The sequence below is a fragment of the Gekko japonicus genome, unplaced genomic scaffold (assembly GCF_001447785.1).
Source record: "Gekko japonicus isolate JY-2015 unplaced genomic scaffold, Gekko_japonicus_V1.1 scaffold2361, whole genome shotgun sequence".
Classification (NCBI taxonomy): domain Eukaryota; kingdom Metazoa; phylum Chordata; class Lepidosauria; order Squamata; family Gekkonidae; genus Gekko; species Gekko japonicus.
In genome coordinates this window covers 99865-121120 of record NW_015167122.1, presented here as the reverse complement: position 1 = coordinate 121120, position 21256 = coordinate 99865, and the positions used below count along the sequence as shown (strand labels likewise).

Below are 21256 nucleotides of genomic sequence, written 5' to 3'. Positions count from 1 at the left end.
TTGTGGTTCAAAGTGATCAACCTAGAGGTATTGAATTGTTGATCCTGTTTTATTGGTTCAAGGCTATTAATGTAGAGATATGGAATTATATCATATTTCATAGATGCAGGACTTCTTAGTCCAGATATTTGCTGCTTCAAGGGCAGAATGTGCCTGTGTTTTTAAATTATAGTTTGAGTGGACTTTGAAATACATGCATATATTTTGTTTAATTTATTTTCTTTATATACTTTTCTCTCACTCAGTCTTCGGGTACCCAACTTTGTTGTTTCTTTGGGTTGGTTTTTTCCTCCCTTCTGTTTGTGTTTGCTTTGTACTGCATAACTGTATCATGCACAGCTTTATCATAATCTTATCTTCTTCCTGGTAGGTTTCCAGATGTTTGAGATACAGCTGATTTTAAGACAAGCTCTCCAAGATATTTGGACAGTCCCTTTGGGAAGTGAAGAAGTGAGTTAATACTGTGGCATCTAGAGGTGGTACCAGTGTCCTGAGAACTGGGAAAGGCATTAGTACACTTTAGGGTTGCCAGGTCTGGGTGGGAAAATACCTGGAGACTTTTGGGGTGGAGCCAGGAGAGGGTGGGGTTTGGGGAGGGGAGGGGAGGGGCCTCAGCATGGTACAGTGCCATAGAGTCCACCCTTCAAAGCAGCCATTTTCTCCAAGGGAGCTGATCTCTGTCAGCTGGAGATCAGCTGTAAAAACGGGAGATACCCAGGCCCCACCTGGAGGCTGGCAACCCTAGTACACTTCATTCTACAAAAGAGGCTTCCGTATTTGGATATTTGTGAGTTATGCTAAATCTCTGGCAGGATTGAATGAAAGAAGTTTGTATTAGTATTTCTATTGAGGCTATAAATCAAAATCTTTGGGCCACTAGTTGCAGAGTAAAACTTACTGTTTTAGGCTGTTCAGAACACAGATGTAACTAACCTGTCTCCTAACATATACTTACACTAACTATTTGTGGTGTGTCAACAGCTTGAAAAGGGCATATCTAAACAAACGTGCTTTTATGTATTAGTTTGCTTTTTATTGTTCTAATTGATATTGTTGACATTTACAGCCACTGCCATATCTCTCATCCATCTTATTTTTAAAGTAAGTGTATATACTTGAGGCACAAACCTTCTCTTCCCCCCCACCCGTTTGAGTTTTAATACCGATTTGTTTTAGGTAATGGTGAAGAAGATAAGTCCACGAGATCGCTGGCTGTTGGAAAACACGTTTTATGACTCTTGCCGAAGAGAGCAGATTCTTCTTTCTGCAAGGGGTTTTACCAACCTTTTCCATACACTTGTGAAGGCAAAAAAGGTAAATCTCAGAGATTGGAACCATCTGTAATAATATTTCTTGCACATTAGCCTTTCAAAGAGAGGGACAAAAATGAATGCAATTAATTAGCAGCATGTGTTTCTTGAGCTGGCTCTTTAAATAGCATTATAAAATTCGATGTGGAGGTTGTAAATGGGTTGTGGGGACCCTATCACTCCCAATCTTGATCCATTGACCCTGGCTGCCAGTTTGTTTCCAGCCACTATTCAAGGTGCCGGTCTTGATCTTCAGAGCCCTATATCATTGGGGAGCAACATATCTGAAAGACTGTCTATCCCTTGTGAACCTGCCTGAACATTATGGTAATCTTTGGAGGCCCTTCTTCAGGTGCTTCTGCCTTCTGGGCCTTCTTGGGCCTTCTTGGTCATGGCACCAAACCTCTGGAACTTTCTCCCCAGAGAGATTTGTCTGCCCCCCCCCTTCTGTTGCCCTCTTCCTTCAGCAGGTGAAGCCTTTTTTGTTTAATTTGGCATTCCCTCAATGATCCCTCCTTCCTAACAAATGTTTTTATGTTTTGTATGTATTTTAACTGTCTTGTACTTATTTTAACTCTGTTTTTTAACTCTTAAAATTGTTTTAATGATGTCAATTGGAGGGGTTGATTTTAATGGTTTTATAATGTAATTTTATCATGTGTGTTTAAACTGTTAGCTGCCTTGGCAGCCATTATAAGGGCAGACAGGTAGGATACAAACTCTGTAAACAAATAAATGTATCTCTGGCCCTCCAACAGCCCTTTTTTCGCTATGGTACAGAATCAGTGCAAATGTATTGTGTTCTAATGATTTACATGGACGTGCATTGCTTTGGAATGCATTTGGGATTTTATGCTAGATTGTGTGCTTTCTGTAGGAAGCTGACACGTGGTAAACTAAGATGTATGCCTCCCCCACTTTGCAGGTTTTTTTGTACACAGGCTGTTTGGTTTGTCTGAAGCTGAGCAGTCTCCCTCAGGCATCCAGAATTAGTACAGGCTTGTGAGTTCTATTGCTTCCATACACATATGAACTAATTTACACTTCTGTTGCTCTCCTTTTACAAAGGGAAGTTGTGTTGAGCTATGTGTTCTGCTTTGGGAGAAAAACTCTCTTCATCAAAGTATGTTGCTGCTTTCAGCCCAAGGACAAACCTGATCACTGGGAGGCCCTTCTTTTATCATGACCGCAAGACAAATTATGTTCCTTCTCTTAAAGTAGCCTGTTCTTGTTTACCACTGTTGTACTATGATGTGCTTGACAGTGTTATCTGTTTCTCTTCTAGCCATTGGTGGGACACAATATGCTGATGGATCTTCTGCATCTTCATGACAAATTTTACAACCCTCTTCCTGGTAATACCTTTTCAGCACCAGTCACAGGATCTGTTGTAACTCCCCGGTATCTCTCGACTGGCTCTTACCATTGTAATTCGCTCAGCAGAGCTTAATGCACAAATGCTAAGCAGTAAAAAAAAACAAGTAGAAAAATGACAGAATGTGGTGTAGTATTAACTGCTCCTCAGTCATTATCCCTGTTTAAACATCTGTTATATTTCCAGTGCCTGCCCAGTAGCTTAGTACATTATCAATATCAGGCAACCACTGACTCCGCTCCCACCCCTCTTCCTTATATTTTCAGAAGACTATGAGGAGTTTAAAAAGAACATACACACGCTGTTTCCTATCCTTATAGACACGAAGAATGTGGCAAAAGCCATCTGGAAGGTAACTCTCATTATCTACTTTCATTTAGTTCACAAGGCTCTCACTCTCTCATCGTGTCAAGAGAAAATCTCGCAATTCAGTGGTAGAATAAGTGCGTCATCTGCATAAAGTCCCAATTTCAGTCTCTGAAATCTCATGGACCAGGGCTAGGAAAAGCCTCTGCCTGAGGACTTGGAAAGCCACTGCTTGTCAGACTAGACAGTGCCGCCCTAGATGGCTCTGCATCCCAGGACTCTCTCACAAGAGATGTCCACATTTACCTCATCTTTCCTGACGTTTTGTCACCTGATGAAAGCGGTCCTTTTTATGGTGGTCCTCTGTGGCTATGCTGTGGATTAGTAGGAGTGTATGTGTTCTCAGTTACATTGTTAGAAACTGAATAACTTTTTCTCCCCATGAATTCATGCAGCAACAATTAACTGTTTTATTTTTCTGTCATTCACCTTCTCAGAAGAGGATAAATGCTCACAGAGCAGTGATCCTTGAAGAAAGTGATTTTCAGTTACCCTCCTCATTGTTAATTAATTAATTAATTATTGTATGGCGTTGTGTGTAAAATAGCCAGGAGAGCCTAATATTATCTGGCAGCCAGAAGTTCAGCGTTAGACACCCCTAGGTAGCGAGCTAGACTTGTTTTTAAGGCAAGAGACATTTCAAAGGTGATTTGCCATTGTCTGTCTCTGTGTCACGACCCGGGTATTCCTTGGAGGTCACCCTTCCAAATACTAGCCAAGGCCAACCCTGTTCAGCTTCCGAGGTCAGGGCTCCTTATTGTTAATTTTATGACTCTGCTGAACTAGTGTGTTGCCAAACGTAGGTAAGACTTATTCAGCAAACTGTTGATCAGGAAGTTAAAATAGAGTTGGAATTCTGATCATAGTCCTCACTGCCAAGTTCAGCTGCTTTATGGTAATAGAATATATTAGGAAAATTGACAGAAGTTCTCTAAAAGTTGTTTAGCATTCTCTTGCTTGTGTACTCCCTCAGTGCTTCAGGGCATATGTGTTGGAACTGCTTAAGTTCCATCTTGTATGCCGTATACCCAAGCCAACGAAAACATTGTCTACGATATCAGATTGAACAGGGAAGGTGCTTGAGAACAGAGGCTTCACTTCCAGGTGACAGCTTTGTCCTGTTTATGAGGGCTCCTTTGTATGCCGCCACGCCTCATGTGGTACCTGGTGAGGTATAGTAGAAAAATTGAGATGCTTATGTAGACTCCACAGTATTTTCAAAACTCAAAAGATGGTCTTCAGGCTGCAGCACCTTCAGTTGAGAGTGACCGAGAATAAAACACTATTATGGGCAATGCTTCAAACTTATAAATCACGGTAATAAAATGTCTAGGCTTGAGTCCAGCTTCTGAGAGTCATCGCTCCCTTCATCGGACACCTGGGTGTCAGGTATCTGATGAAGGGAGCTTTGACTCTCAAAAGCTTATAACCCCAAAATCTTGTTGGTCTCTTGAGGTGCTGCTAGACTCGAATCTAGCTGTTCTACTGTAGACCAACATTGGCTACCCTCTGAAACGGTAATAAAATGAGTAGTAAGCCTGCTTTCTTCTTGAGGAGAGTAAGGATGGGGGCATCAAAGCTGAAAGGACAAATGGGTGCAAGAAGAAGCCTTGGAATTGGAAGTTTTAAACAAGTGTGATTGGCTCTTTCTCTGCTCCATTTCTGTTTTATACTTCTTTGGCTCTTTCAAAATTCATCGCACCTGTAAATGTCTTTTCTTTTTAAACAGGAATTTCAGTTTCCTCAAGCTTCTAATCTTTTAGAGGTGTATGAAGTGCTGTGTAGGTGAGCCCTCTAATTTTTTGTTTTATTTCTGTATAGAACTGTGTGAAAAGGAAAGTAACTAGTTTCCCATTCTTAATAGAAGAATTATTTATTTCCATGTTTGTTCGTGGTTGAGGCTTCCAAAAGTCTAACTTAAGTAATTCCTGTCATCTGAATGTGAGTGTCCATTGCTGTTCAGTTTTTAAATTCTTAAATTCTACAACAGACTGCTTATTCTTCTAAATATACACAAAGTGAAGCAGTCCCCACCAGTTTGGTGTAGTGGTTAAGTATGCAGATTCTAATCTGGGAGAACTGGGTTTGATTCCCCAGTCCTCCACTTGCACCTGGCTGGATGATTTTGGGCAAGCCGTAGTTCTGTCAGAGCTGTTCTCTCAGCCCCACCTACCTCACAGGGTGTCTGTTGTGGGGAGGGGACTGGAAAGGCATTTGTAAACCACTCTGAGACTCGGAGTGAAGGGCGGGGTATAAATCCAATCTCCTCCTCCTCCTTCTTTTCCCCTCACTCAGACAGACTTAATAATACTTATTGAGTGTCATCAGGTCACAGCTGACTTACAGCAACTCTTCATGGGGTTTTCATGGCAAGAGGCATTCAGAAGTGGTTTGCCATTACCTGCCTCTGCATATCAGCCCTGAACTTCCTTGGTAGTCTCCCATTCACGTACTAATTAGGGCCAACCCTGCTTAGCTTCTCAGCTCTGACTAGTCTGTGCTGTTCAGGCTGCTGAACAGACTTAAGGGTACAAATAAAGGGCAGTAAGTCACTTACTTAGCCAGCACAGTATAGTGGTCAAGAGGGTGGACTCTAATCTGGAGAGCTGGGATTCATTCCTCACTCCACCACAAGAAGCCTGCTTGGGGCCCTGACCTGGATAGCCCAGGCAGGCCAAATCTCATCAGATCTCAGAAGCTTAGCAGGGCCAGCTCTGGCAAGTACTTGGATGGGAGACCTCCTTGGAATACCAGCAGTTGGGAGGTGGCGACAGGCTTTATTCAGCCACCTCTCTGAATATCCTCCAGGCCCCCAGTAGGGGTCAGTCATCAGAGGTCCCCATGACTTCCAGGTGTGCACGCACACACATGCATATAAAAATACAAAAATACCAAAAGAGACAGAGCGAGAGAGAGAAACATAAGAAGCCTGTTTGGGCCAGTCACAGTTCTCTCAGAACTTCCTCAGGCCCACCTACCTCACAAGGTATTGTGGGAAGAGGATGTGATTGTAAGTCGCTTTGAGACTCCTTAAGGGAGAGAGAAGCGGGTTATAAAAACCTCATCCTCTTCTTACTTAGATTTTTATCACCATGGCGGGAGGCATTTTTCTGCCTAATGTAATAAAATGTCTTAGTCTGAGAACAGGAGGTCTATAGAAAAGCTTTCAAGTGTTCTAATACTTGATAGAATTCTTAAAACAAGGTCTGGAAAGCCTTCTTCGAGTATAGTTGCATGACATAACGGCTATTGCATATATCTGTAGCCATAATATTACTCCTGTAGTTCTGGTTTGACATGTGGCATCTAGTAAAAGTTCTGGCTCTTCAGTGGAAAGGCAGATGAAGTAGATTAAACAGTACTGCCATGGAAATAGACAATAAAGAACAGAAACCTAACAATGGATACTTTTCTTAACAGTGACATGAATCCCACAAATCCTACCTGTCCAGAGGTTTTTCATGCAAGTGACTGCCTCAGATATGGTACGTCTAGTTACAGAAGCTGACTCCTAGGGGATAGCCACCGAAACTGGTACAATGAAGAGGTTTTAAACCCCCCCCGTCTCCAACTGCAACTGAGTATAATTTTTTTTTAAAGTGATTTAGAAGTGGAAGATTGGGCCAATTGTCTGAATAAGTTTTATGTTTATCGTTCCTTCACTGATTTCATGGTGGGTCATGCCGTGTTGAACTTTTGGAAGAGAATGTGTGTACCTTTGATGCATTTCTGAGCCATTTAGTGCTGAATCACTTGTCCTGCACTAGTTCCTATGCATGTTACAAGCAACCCATAACATTGGCATGATCTCTGCATGCAGAGTCTGCAAGGTCAAATTAGTGATGCCAATATGGGGAAGCTCCAGTGGGGGCATGGAATGTATCCACCTGTTTTTCCAAAGGAGCATCCCCTGCTACTGCTGTTACCCATAAACTACAGAACCCACAGTTCAGGACTTTGCTAAGTGGACATGATCTCAAGCTTTGGAGCAGCATATCAAATGGCTTCCCCTTAAAAATCGTCCTTGTACAGACTGTGTTCGATCTCCAGGCTTCTGCTCGTATTATAATGATTTGATCCAAAATAGTTTCCATAGGCTGTCCAGAGACATTTTACCTTTTCTGTTTTGTTGACCTACTTTCAGCTACAAAGAAGTCTCCCCATGAGGCCGCCTATGATGCCTTTCTCTGTGGATCAGGTATTGCTGTGGTTTTCTGATTTCTGGAGTCTAAAACATCCCATTCCTTAGTCATTTTGCTAATTCAGTTTGTGGACTCTATAGGTACCTAATTGTGTTAACTGACAAACTCTTTAGTTCTCTATGCCTATAACATTCACGACCTGTTGTCTTCACTGCTGTAAAGCATGAAACCTACAGAAAATGTTTGTATGACGTGTGTCTTTTTGTGGTGGTGGAAAAATGTCTCTGATAAATGCTTTCAGAACATATTTCCGTGTACTTCAAACATAATGAATTTGCTGCCTCTATCCCCAGTCCATTTTCTGTAGTGAAAAGGTAAGATCAGTGCAAATGGGGGTATGGGGTGGTGGTGGCCCTCTGTGTATGTTTCAATCTTGTAAGGCTGAGTCAAGATGATGTGATTGCCCTTCTGGGACGTTCTTTACTTCAACAGTTTTAAGCAGACTAGATAATTAACAGTTCTTCCCCCTGTAGAAGGAGAGATTGAAGAGCGTATGAGAGGTTTTTTTGATTGATTGATTGATAGTTCTTACCACTTCAGTGTTTATTAAGCTAACAGGTACCTATGTGGACAGTGCAGACACCAATATTACACAGAAATGTTTTGAAAGACTGAAGGACAGATTATGTTGCTTTGGGATAGATTGAGAATAACTCAAATTCTTATTTTTGAATATCCAGTAAAAGAGAGGCAATCTTTTGTGGGATGTCCCCACCCCCACTACAGTTTCCACAGTTATTTGTGTGGGGTTCCTCTTGATCTATAATACTGCTGAAGGTATGATCCATAAAGTTTATTTCTTTTTTAGTTCTTCTGAAAACAGCCCATTTGCTCCTTTGTAGAATCTCTTGGTAAGTAATGGTTGACAATTTCAACCTTTTTTAAAAAAAAATAGATGATGAGAATATTGGGAAAAAAGGTTTCAAATTACAATTTAAAGCAATTTACAGCAATGTAAGATCAAGAATCCTAAACAGCAATAATACAAAACAAAGGTTCTAGTGGCTTAAAATTACAGGGAATGTTTGTCAGAAGTATGTATGTTCTTTTATCCAGAATGGTGAAAGTCACCCGATACAGGCCACGTCGTGGCCCAGTCACCCTGCTATCTCAGCCTCCCACGTGGCTTCAGGTGACAGCAAAGGGGGTTCTGGCTCATCTATAGCTTCCTTCTCTCCTGCTCAGCCTGGACCTCATGGACACTCTTCCCCTTCCCTTTTGAAGGCAGTGCTAACAAAGCAACTGGTTCAAATAACCTATTTCTCTAGCTGTATTTTCCAGTATGCACCAAATTGGCTATGTTTAAGATGGGTCTTCACTGCATGAGATTGGAAGGATTCCATATTTCCTGATGTTATGTGTTCAATTAGAAGTAAATACTGACAAATTTAGTACAAATGAGGGAACATAAAAGTTTCCCTTGCTCAAAAGCTAGTCGAATCCAACTCTAGGGGGTGGTGCTCACTTCCGTTTCCAAGCCAAAGAGCCAGCACTGTCCGAAGATGTTTTGGTGGTCATGTGGCCAGCATGACTAAATGCTGAGGCGCATGGAACGCTGTTACCTTCCCACTGAAGCAGTACCTATTTATCGACTTGCAATTTCTTGCTGTCGAACTGCTAGGTTGGCAGGAATTTTGTTAATAGGCAGACTTAATTTAGGACCTACTAGGATATTTTGCATTGCCATGTTTTGGCTTGCATTTATATATTATCTGTATTGTGTTTTTTCTAAAACAGTTTTTGCCCTGAGGCAAGTAGCAGGATTTAAAGAATTTAGAAGGTGGCGAACAATAATATAAAACTACAGAAAAAAGAACCTAATTTGTGTTAAACCCTCCCCTGCCCCATCCCATTAACTGAATGGGAAACTCAATAATATGCTTCAGTTTTTATATCGTTCCCCACAGAGGCTTTTTAATTTTTCTCAATGTAGTGATCCAGCAAGGACTTCCTCCTCTTTTTCTCAGTACCTTGATGTATTGGCTGCATATGTGAACCAGGTGAACCTTATCCGAGCTCGTGTTCAGAAAATTGTGAGTTTGATTCTATAATTAACTTATTCTAGGTGCAGATTTACAATAGTAGGGATTAGCCTAAAGGAGTGAAAGATAAAGGGATGCAACTGTAGTTTTATGAGTTTCATTGTGTAACTGTGACTTAGGTTGGATGTTTAACTTCAGGAGACAAGGCAAAGGATAGAACTGAAAGGGTTCACTTCACCTCACTACACTGTTCAGTACCTGTCAGTTTAATAGATAGAAATTTTTGCTGCTATTAAAGATGTATGCCTACTTTGGACTCTTCCAGTGGAAAGGGTTCACTTCACCTCACTACACTGTACAGTACCTGCCAGTTTAATAGATAGAAATCTGTGCTGCTATTAAAGATGGGTACTTTGGACTCTTCCAGTAGAATTTTGTGTCTCATAAAAGATGCAAGAGTGTTGGGGTGTGCTCAGTATAGCGTCCTTAGGCTACACTAGTTGTACCAGGGTAGCTCGAAGCATGGAAACCTTAACAGTCCTCTCCTGGATCTTAAGAGTGATAGTGATACAATATGCTTTTCGCAGCAGTTATAGGTTCATTTAGTAAGGCTATTTGTTGTTTATTAAAAAAAATTCTTTTCCCACTTTTCTTGGTATTCTTGGACTTCTTCTATGTTACTGTAAATATGCTGTAAGTCCAAGTTAAAAATGGAAGGTCGCGGCTAGGCAAAACATGGCAGCCATGCTTTGCTCCATCTGTCGCTCCAGCTTCAGGGCAATAACGGTCGCCCTCCCCCCACATTTGCCATATGCAGAGGTGGCCGAGATAAGCCCCCTGCTACTCTTCCCCCCAGGGGGAAGAGTAGCTTGCTACTCTTCCCCCCTCCAGGGAGTCGAGCGGAGCCCTCCTGATGCTGGGGGGCTCCAAAAAGAGCAAACAAGGATCGGGCGGCACAGGAGCATCCCGAAATGCCGCCGCATCGCCGTGCCGTACCAGAAGTTCTCCAAGCTCCTTCCCAACATCATTGAACCCAGAGCAGTTAATTTGTGTAGAAATGGCCAGAATTTTGTGCTTATGTAAAGAGCCATCAAGCCACAGGCAATTTATGACCATCCCAGCAAAGGGGCTTTCAAGGCAAGTGAGAAGCAGAAGTAGTTTAACATTGCCTTCCTCTGCAGAGTCTTCCTTGCTGGTCTCCCAAGTACCCAATAGTCCCACCCTGCTTAGCTTCTCAGGTCTGACAAGATTGGGCTATACCATGCTGCCTTCCCTCCTGGCCAAAATTTTACTGTGTTCTTAATCTGCAGTAGTTGTGATTGAGAGGGGGTTCTTTAAAAGCCTTTTTTTTGCAGTCAGTTTGTGTGCAGTTTTTAAAAAAATGAGTTGCACTAAAGGCTACTGAGATAAAGAACCAATGTCCATTCTCTTTAAAATATGAAAAATAGCGGCTTGCCTCTGGCTCTAGTCTTGACCTTTAGGTTTGAGTAGCAGATGGTACCCTATGATGTAGAAAATAAAAGCCATGCTATCTGGTCTAAGGACCATCCATGTTATGCAGAAGTTCCATGGTTAGAATCTTTTTGCCTTTTTTAGGAAAAATATCAATTAGAGCTGCACAGGGTGAAGAAGAAAAGGTCAGAGCCCAGCCATATTAGAATGCTGAAGCAAGCAAGTAATAGAAATATATTAGTCATGCACTTTTAAATATCTATAAGTACCAAGTTAGTTGCCAAGTTAGGAAAAGGATTAAAATAAGCTCTTCAGCAGTATTAATGCTTTGCTAACAAATATTTCCACAAGAAAAACAGTTTAGTGTAAGACAAACAAGTTAGTAAATTTTAAGGAGACTGATTGGTTTTCCTTTGGTGTAGTATTGAGTTGTTAATAATTGGATAAATGTTACTTTCCTTTAGTGATGTTATTTTGCATATATGAGATGTAAGTTTTGTTTTGTTCGAGGGTCAGCATCTTGAACTCATATAGGAATAGAGGCTTTCCTTGATTATGAGCAATCAAAGAAAGACCTAAGCTTCTGAGAAGGAATTTGGTTTTACTTACCTCCTTTGAACCCCTTCAGTTGAACTCAAATTTTTCTCTGCCAAGGGCTAACTTGAACACTGGGGGTGATTAACAAGGAAGAAGGAGTGTTTAAGGTTTTCTTCTTATGTCTCTCCCATCATTGAAACAACCCATCTGAAGCTGAAGTTAGCACTTTAGGACAAAATTGACTGTTAGAAGTGTTGCTTGTAGCATAAGGGCTACAATACACTCAACATGAGTCCAGTCACAGATGCAGGACCAGAATCGTAGTCAGTTTAAAGTTTAAACCCCTTCTCTGTGGAGTCCCCCATAGAATATAATGGAAAGAATATAAACCCCATAGAATATAATGGAAAGATCGCGCTGCTGCTGCAGCATGACTCTAGAAAAAAGGAGCGTGGGAGCAGGGCTGCCAGGGCGAGCTGCCGGAGTGGTGCTCCGGTGCGCTCCGGCTCCAACTGACCCCGCTTACAAACATAATAAAATACATCAGTAAAATATAGCAATATAATACATATTATCTAAGATTTAGTCATCTTTAAAATCTGATAATTTCTAACAAACTAGCCGCTGTATCAGTTGGTACCTTCCTAGTTGTTACATTTGCTCTTATTTTCCTAGCAGCTGTGACCTGGCCACAGCTTTTGATTCGATTGACAGGAACCGGCTTGCCCAGACCAGTGCTGATAAGAGATCATTTGCGAGCTTTACTCAGATTACAGTCGCAAGAATCAGAGTGGGCATATCGGGTTCACTGACTAAGGAAATCCCAACAGAGAAGGGAGTAAAGCAAGGGTGTGTTTTAGCCCCATTACTCTTTAACCTTTACATAAATGATATTGTTACGAAGTTATCTGGACTGGAATTTGTTGCACCAACTTTAGGCCATCAGAAAGTGTTAGTGTTGTTGTATGTGGACGATATGGTCCTAATTTTGTTAACAAGGAATGTTCTAAAGAGATTGTTAGACAACTTGGGTGATTATTGTAGAGAGGAAAAACTAATAATTTAACTATACAAAAACTAAAACAATGGTATTTCAGAAGAGACAAAAAATGCCACTGGAGTATACAAGGCACAGCTATTGAACAGTGAAAGACCTGTAAGTACTTAGGTCTAACTTTTAATGAGACCCTGAAATGGGATACCCATTTAAAGCTAATCAAAGCTTTAGCACTCAAGGCAACAGGAGCAATAATGAGATTTTACTGTACTAGAGGTAGCTTTTTGATTGCACTGGCTATGTGATTTAATAGACACTTCACTGTTTTTTAATCTGGTTTGTTTTTAATCAAAGCAAAACCCATTTTACTGCATAAATGTAGCCAAGATTTTGTGGATAGTAGTCAGGGCTTTTTTTTTTAAGAGGTGCCGGAACACTCAAGAGGGAAATTAAGTTTTCAATCTGTATACTGAAAACTCATGAACTTTTAAACATTTTTAAAATAATTTTGTTGAAGAGGTTCTGGAATTCCGTTCCAGTGCGTTCCCCCAGGGAAAAAGTCCTGTTAGTAGTATAATAGACTGAAAGTAATAATTTAGAATATTTTAAGTCCTGTGTTTCCTTTAAAAAATTCCTTGAATTCTGTTTGTTTGGGTTTTTTGCATAAATGTTTATTAAATTTTAACTGTTAACATCAACAAAATATAAAACAATTTCTGCAATATTATATCATACCATTATACAAAAATCGTACACTGTATGTTTTTTCTGAATAAAAATAAATCATAAATACATTTTTGAATTCTGATTGAATGCTGTGTGTTTGTTATGAGGCTTTATACTTACCAATAAAACTTCTCTTTTTTATATTTATATTGTCTCAGACATTGGGAAGGGGGTATGGTTGTTTAGCTAGGACTTATGCAACCCCCTCCCCCATGCTTAATAATTGAAGGCTTTGCTTTACTCTTTCCTTAGAACTTTTCTGGCATGGATGACTGTACAAACCGTCCACCGCTTCTGATAGCTAATGTTCGGGGGTGGTCTGGCGTGAGTGCAGAGCAGATATATCAGGAGTTAAGAATCCACTGCAGGTTTGATGTGCAGCAACTAAGAAAGAACCAGTTTCTCTTGTTCTCCAATAAATTTAAAGAGTATGTAATCAGACTCTTAGTCGTTGCCCTTTGCTTGCTGTTTTTCTGCTTTTAGCTGCTTCTGTCCTGTTATTGAGGTATTATTCCACACCAAATCAACAGATGGGGTTGCATCATAACCATGGATCTTATGGAAATGTTGCACAGTCTGTGCAGATGTTGCCTGGTAGAATTATAAATGACCACTGCTCTGTGTCTGATAACATCTTGATGAGTGGGAAAGGGAAAACCAAAGCTTTCTCAATCTATGTACATCTTTCCCTTTCCCCTCAAAATACATGCTCGGGGGATTTTGAGGAAAACTAAACCAAACAATTTACTGCAGCCGAGAAATGTGATACTGGGAGCTCTAGACCACCGTTTTTCTTTACAGTGGCCAGTGTGTGAGGAATGCTCTTTGGATGGGGGTTCTCTGTGGATGATACCATATTGCCAACCTGGAATAGCCTTCACAGAATTGCTAGTTGCCCCAGTATCTGCTATGCAGGGCCATTTCCAATTGGGAGATTGGCAGGGGTGGGAGGGGTTAACACCTTTCACTTTCCTTTCACTGTGGTCCTCAATCCAAACTGTGGTGCATGTGTATGCTACCTAAAGGAGGGGAATGTTTGAATTTCCAGTGTCCTGTCTGGTTTGGTGCAGTGGTTAAGAGCAGCAGACTCTAATCTGGAGAACCGGGTTTGATTCCCTACTCCTCCACATGCAGCCAGCTGTGTGACCTTGGATCAGTCACAGTTGTCTCAGAGCTGTTCTCTCAAGAGCAGTTCTCTCAGGCCTCTCTCAGCCCCACCTACTTCACAGGGTATCTGTTGTGGGGAGAGGAAGGGAAGGAGATTGTAAGCCACTCTGAGACTCCGAGTGAAGGGTGGGGTATAAATCCAGTTCTGCTTCTTTTACTTCTTTGCCTCTGTGGCTGTTGCTATAAAGAACAAGAGTCAGGAAGACAAGCATAAGATTCTGTGGAGAACATGCAGTGTCTGTCCCTTCCCATTCTCAGGGCTTTTGTTTTCCATAGTTAAGGGAGGGAAGATTAATAATGCAGTTTTCTTACTCCTGGTTTTGTGGGCAGGGTTGCATTGGAAATGGCTAGAAGACTCTCTTTAATGTCCAGCTATACACCCTGGGACTTGAGCAAAAGCAGAGTTTTCCTCCCTTTGCCCTGAAATCAAGGGTGGTGCTGGGGAAGCACCTTAGAAGCAGAAGACCATCACCTGCCTGCTCCCTTCTGCTTTCTTTTTTGCTGCTTTGGTTGGTGGGTATGTGGTGTGGGGGGGATAGCAGGAGGAGAAGGCACCGTATAACTATTCTTTGTGTTCTTACTGAGCCCTATGAGAGACACAGAGAGAGAGAAAGCAGGATTTGTGTACGATTCAGGGAATATTTGGTTGGGTGGTGATTAGGAGAGGACTGCCTGTTGTGGAGAAGGGAGGGCTGTTGGTTTGAGAATGTACATGTTGCTCCAGTCCTCTACTTCTGCCAGTAGAGTAATTTTTTCCACCTACCCATTCAACTATGGCTAAAGCAGGTAATTCACATTACCCGTGTGGGAGGCAGGCCTGGCCTAAGGAGGGGACCATTTGCAGGGACAGAGATAAAGCACCATCCCTTCATGGGATTCCAGCTACCAGTGTTTAGCTGTCTAAAACTGAGTTTGGCTATATGTGGTCTGCATTGTTAAACATATAATCATTTATTATTACAGTGTCAAGTTGGTTCTGAAAGTATATAAAACTCATCCCAACCTGCAGATTTCTCTGTATCACCATTGGAGACATTCAGCACAAGTAAACTGCTTCCTTCAGTAAGTGAGGATGACTTTATATGACAATTTTATTAACAGAGTTCTGGAAAATTAGAGGAATGTTCGTGCCCTTCCCTGATTTAGTCCCATCCAGGTGACATGTTCTGATCTTCCAAACGATAATTTGGACACGCACAAACCTTCTGCCCTCCACTTCCGGGAGGTTTCCTTTAACCATAGGTTCCTTCTAGCCATTGTTTGTATTTACAAAGTAAGCTCGAAACTTAGCACTAACCACATTTGCCAGATTTTCACGTTGTGGAAATGGAAGAGGAAGTGGAGAGGGCTTTTCATTTTCCCAGGTCAGTCTTCATCCTCTTCAAAATGGTTTGAATTCAAGCCTTCATCTAAATGTGTATTAACACTGCAGCTTCCTCTTCCCAAGCACATGAATTGTAGTAGTACCTCTTGGGTCAGTTTATTTATTTTAATTGCTGCTGAATTCTAATTCCATGTATATGTTGTATTAGCAATGACTTTCCTTGTATCAGAAAGGACCGTTCTCTTGCCCAGCGCAGCTTTCTTTCATGGAAGAGCATCAAAATAAGCGGTTTCCATAGAGAACCTCTCTATAGTACTATTTTTAAAATCTAACTGAGAAATGCTCAGATGCACATTCCCACAGTGTTGAAGCAGTATTGTTGTGCAAATCCATACTGAGAACCTGAAACAGGAAAGTTCAATTTCATGCCAGCTTGTAAAGTCAAATTACGGGATGGCAAATAATCTTCAGGGTCTTCTAACCTATGTCATGTTGTCTGTTCTAGTGGCATGTGTATGTGCGTAGACATAGGTGTATGTGTGTGTACATCTTCTGTCTTGTTTTTCCTGCTGCCAGACTCTTTGTACTTCAAAATGTTACCTTAATGTGGGAGAATGGTCATAAGAGGCTAGCTGCTGCATAATGAGCTGTGGCGAAGAGAAGGTGGCCTTTCTGGAGGGCTGGACTTGTCTCTTTCCACCTCTGTCAAATTGTAATCATGGTGTAGTAAAAGGGTTCCCTGTGGTTTTGTGGGGGGTTTTCCAAAAGGGAGAGAGGGGAGACTCCACACTTTAGTATTTGTGTCCATAACTATACAGGGCTGGCTCTATCACTAGGCCAACCTTGGCGGCCGCCTAGGAGCGCAGACATTAGGGGGCGCAGGGAAGCTCCCTCAGAAAAGGTGCCCCACGTAGGCAGGCTGCCCCCCAACCCTCTTTCTTCTCAGAGCCGCCATGAGAGCCACTCTGAGGGACGCTGCGTGTGGCATGCCACTTCCCCGCCTTTTTTGCGCTTATCGGAGGGAGGGGGGCTCCCACCACGTGGGACGGCGGAGAGGCCTCCACCCCCTCCCGCTCCTGAGGGGGCCCCCTTCTTGGTGCACTGTGTTCCTCTGGCAAGAGGCACGTTTCCCGCCCCGCTGCCACAACCCTCGAAGCCTCCTCACACCTGCTGGAGCTCCTCACCAGGCTTCGCTTGTGGCTGCGGCCCCTTCAGGAGGAGAGAGAGCAGCAGGGCACCTTCCATCCTGAGGAGAGAGACTGCCCGGAGGTTGGAGGGGTTGCCGGGTGCCTGGAAGTAGATGGGGGGGGGACAAGGGAAGGGCGCCGAAGGTGCTTGAGGCGAAGTAGCAAGCCCTGGAGAGTGCAACTGGGGGGGGGGGTTCTGTGGGTTGCTGCCTTGGCCTGAAGTGTAGAAAAGCTAGATTTTAGTCCGAAAGCGTCTTAGAGGCCAACAAGATTTTCAGGGTTATTTAAGCTTCCAGAGTCAATGCTTCGATGGTGGTGGTGGGGCTTAGCTTGTGAGCCCGCATGCCCAAAGCATGGGTCCACGGCAGAATTAAAAGGCAGGTGGACTGGTAGGGAGTGTAGATTCAGGTGGGGTAGCCATGTTGGTCTGCAGCAGCAGAACGAAGTTTGAGTCCAGTGGCCCCTTCAAGAACAACAATGTTTTTTTCACCGTATAAGGCAGGGAGTATGTAAGCTATAAGAGCTATATAAAGGCAGGTGCTAGCAGTCCTCCGCATCTGAGTTTCATTTGCTGGGCATTCTTAAAACAAACGTTTCAAGGCACTTTGCATCATGAACTAAGTCACGCCCGGTGAAACGTTTGTTTTAAGAATATATTTATGGTAGAAAAACCAGGAGAAGATTTGTATATGATTTGTCAAACTGTGGTATGAATGAAATTAGACAAGCATAGGAATTTTTCTGATGAAGAGGCGAAACGAAGAGTCATTCCCATGTCACATTCTGGCAGATGGCGGGCTGGTTTGATGACTAAGGGGCTTCATCCCCAAACCACTTAAGGATGGCTTTGACATACGTTTGTCATCTCTGTTTCAACTCCCCGTTTTCTCACTCTTTTGTTATTGCAAAGGCCTGGTGCTCTGATTCAGAAACAAAAGCCATGAGCAGCACTCATGCCACTGAATCATGCGGCACAACTTTTGATGAGCTGTGCCACTTCAGAGTGCCAGTGGGAGACAGCGCACGGGAATGTTCCTGCATAATAAAAAGCCTTACAAAGCTAGTATGTCAAGGAGAAGGACAAAAACCCAGGTTCAAATCCCCCCTCAGCCATGAAGCTGAGGTAGTCACATCGTCCTAGGCTAAACCACCTCAGAGGAGTGTTGTGGGGATAATATGACAGTGCAGGAAACTGAACTTCTCAGAGGGAAGGGGAGTAAAAACAAGTCAAGGTGGTGTTTGCAATTTTGATCCTCTTTCATTCTAGAGGGTTAGTGTTCTACTAGGTTACCAAAACCCAGGCCTGCCCCTTGCGAGAGTTGGACCATAAGGAAGGCTGAGTGCCAAAGAATAGATGCTTTTGAATTATGGTGCTTATAAAGTACTGAAGCTGATGTGTTGCAGAGTGATTACAGCTCATACTTTATTAGTTACATTCCAATCCTGAGATGATTTCACCGGCTCACAGGCTGGTAGCAAACCACACCCAAACACACACACACATCCGTGATAGGATATTTACAGCGTACCCCAGTCCTATAGGTCAGTTCTCGGATCCTAGCCGTCCGATAGGTGCGCCCTAGGATCCGTCCGGGCTATTGTCTCTGGAAGCGAAGCTTGGGCCATTCACATGGCCATGTGTGGACCCGACCACGTGCACAATTTCTCTGTGTACACAACACTGAGCCATTTGGCTACTGGATAAATTAGTTTGCTCTGGAGTCATCCTTCCTGAGCTAAGACAAAAATGTGTGAGCCAGAGGCTAAAAAACTGTGAGCTAGCTCACACCCAACTCAGCTTAAAGGGAACACTGGGACTGATTTGACACAAGAGTTGCGCCGCGGTTGCACCTCCCTTTGCCCCGCTTCTATTGGTCTATTTCTCACTCGAAGCCGCATGGCTGCATTTTGACCTGCGGATTCGCCCGATTTTCCCCGCGGTTTCGTGATCCTCAAAAAACAGGATCATGAAACTGGGGAAAATTGGGCGAAGTCGTGAATCAAAATGCGGCCGCATGGCTTTGAGTGGGAAATTGACCAATAGAAGTGCGGCAAAGGGAGGTGCGACCGTGCTGCAGCTCATGTGTGAAATCGGTCTGGTTGTTATTAGGAGAGTTGTGATTCTGCAGCCCCCCCAGTACACCGACACACACTTCTTGAGATGTTGGAATGCAAGGAGCTGCTAGGCATTTCCAAGGAAGCAGCATCTTTATATTGCAGGGGTGGGGCATGTCATTTGGGGGCAAAGAAGGGACGGGGCAGGCTGGAGGAGTGGCTGAGCCACCACATGAATGCCTGCTTTGGGGTCCAGGAAGGGTCGTGGTGGGGGCTGGGGCCATCTAACCCACACACTCTCAGGAAAGTGCCCCGTGTTCTTAGGGGCCCAGAACTGCCTTTAGCACCTCCCCCTGGTTGTTGGGATTGTTGGGTAGCAGTTTGTTCTAGCTGTGGGGTCCAGTAATGTGGGAGGGAACTGGCATCCAGAGCTCTTATTGGAGAAACTGGATCCTTTTCCGATTTTTGCATCAGCTCAGGGAACTGTAGGTTAAAAAGAACCAGGCAGGAGGTGACATTACAGTGGTTGAGCCTTGAGTCATCCTTAGCGTGGATCCATGTTCTCACAATTAAAAAAAAAAGAAATTAGCAATTTCAAATTTTGTTTTTCATTCTTCAAAAAATGCATTTATGTTTGAAAATTGGGGGGCGCAGGGAAGGGGGGGGCGCCAAAAGGTAGCCTTGCCTAGTGTGCAAAAAAACCTGGGGCTGGCCCTGTAACTATGCAGCCTTTAATTGCTAGATGGTGTCAGCTTTATTTTAGAGCCGACCAATTCTGTGGGCATGAGTTTGTGCAGCAAAATAATCTTCCAGACGCTGGGCTATGGCATGAGAATAGAAGATCTGGAAGAATACAGGTGTTGGCCATCCTGAGTCTAGATGAAAGTCAGAGTTCAGTGGTAGTGTCCAAAAGAGAAAGGATGTGATGTGGAGTAATTTGTTTGTCAATTCTGTGTCTGTGATTAATTTTACTTTCACAGTGCTTTAGGGCACAGTCTGATTGAAGTATCTTGGCCAAGCTATGATTGCTGAACAATGTGGAGATTGAAGGCTGGGAAGTGGGGAGAGGAAGAGGTGTGGCATTTTTATACTGATCCAAGAGCTGAGGCAGGGGAGGACTGGGAATGTTGATTTTTGAGGCTGATGGACTTTTGATATTTTTTCTTTCAGAATTTGTGGCATTGTATCCTTCTGGTCTCTCCTGGCCTTTCTGCTAGGAAGCTCTTCAAGTTTTGCATTGTAAAAGGTGTACCTGAAACTTTCCTGCTGTATTCCCCCCCCAAAAAAAAATAAAATAAAATAAACAATACTTGTGGAAAATTGAAATACTTTTGTATTTCTGTAATAGTCCCTTTCTACTCTACATTTCCTTCTGTTGGAGGTAAGTCAGACAGGGGTAAATGTGGAGCGAGCAGCTGTTAAGGAGGGGACAGGCTTCTTTAGGCGGTTCTGCATTGGCTTTTCCCTCTGTGGTTTTAGCAAACCTACATTGGAACAGAAATTCCCCTCTGCATTGCATGTTGCTTTCACTTTCTTTGATCATCGGATTTTATGGTACCTTCTGCATAGATTTATGGTCGTTCAGGGGTGACTTTGCAGTCAGTACGGTGTTGGCCCAGGGTATCTGAATGCAGTTTTGAGCTGCACCTTTTCCTTAGTGTCGGGAAAATGTGGAGCGAATGCCAGATGCAGAACCAGTCTATGTGGCAAAGAATTTGAAAGAAGACAATTGATATCCAATGCCAGCTACATGTCTACACTGGAGTGGTGTGGCAACAGGAAGCAGCGTGCTTGCTTCTTGTTCTAATGTTCTAGCGATGGGTATCCTTTTGGTGTGGTGGTTAGGAGTGTTTAATCTGGAGTACCGAGTTTGATTCCCCACTCCTCTACATGCAGCTGCTGGGTGACCTTGGGTCAGTCACAGTTCACCCAGAGCTGTTCTCTCAAGAGCAGTTCTCTCAGCTCCACCTATCTCACAGGGTGTCTGTTGTGGGGAGAGGAAAGGAAGGAGATTGTAAGCCACTCTGAGTGAAGGTCAGGGTATAAATCCAACCTCTTCTTCTATTTCTCCCCTGCTTTTCAAGCGTTGTGTAAGGGCTGGTGTCACTTATGTTTCTCCCCACACACCTTTTCCTCATGTCAGTGCAGATGGGAACAACAAAGGGAGACCATATCTGGAGCCATTTCATTTTGGCAATTAATGGCTGGCCTTAAGTTGTCCATGACATTTAATAAGTTGACTGCTCTTTCTGCAAGCATGTATTCCCAAGTATACTCTGAACATACTATTTGATATATGGAAAATGCTGCCAAACATCAGTGACTGAACTGTTTTCAGCTGGTGCGTGGACTAATTTTATGATACAGTGAGCAATTTTTGGAAGATGCATTCCTGATTGCAAAATGTGTGTTATGATTTTTAAGTGCTTCTGTAAAATACACTTGTAAATAAATTAGTGCTATATGAAGTTATGTTAGCCACTCAAGCCTTGCCCCAAAGCACTCGTGCCGTGTCTAATTTTGAGGATCTTGAGTTTAGTAAAAGACAAAGTGGGGAAACCAAAAAGACTTATGGG

General features: G+C 43.0%; 1 protein-coding gene across 1 annotated transcript in view; it reads left to right on the top strand.

Annotated features, from left to right (window-relative positions):
- Positions 1-19955, top strand: part of PNLDC1 (PARN like, ribonuclease domain containing 1) — a 30570-nt gene extending 10615 nt beyond the window's left edge. The window contains exons 8-19 of the mRNA XM_015412989.1: positions 371-450; positions 1177-1314; positions 2596-2665; positions 2952-3037; positions 4781-4836; positions 6472-6536; positions 7196-7249; positions 8062-8104; positions 9187-9286; positions 13200-13375; positions 15078-15176; positions 19851-19955. Of these exons, the coding sequence (XP_015268475.1) occupies positions 371-450; positions 1177-1314; positions 2596-2665; positions 2952-3037; positions 4781-4836; positions 6472-6536; positions 7196-7249; positions 8062-8104; positions 9187-9286; positions 13200-13375; positions 15078-15176; positions 19851-19923 (1040 nt within the window). The 3' untranslated portion in view covers positions 19924-19955. The remainder of the gene's footprint in view (positions 1-370; positions 451-1176; positions 1315-2595; positions 2666-2951; positions 3038-4780; positions 4837-6471; positions 6537-7195; positions 7250-8061; positions 8105-9186; positions 9287-13199; positions 13376-15077; positions 15177-19850) is intronic.
- The last annotated feature ends 1301 nt before the right edge of the window (positions 19956-21256 follow it).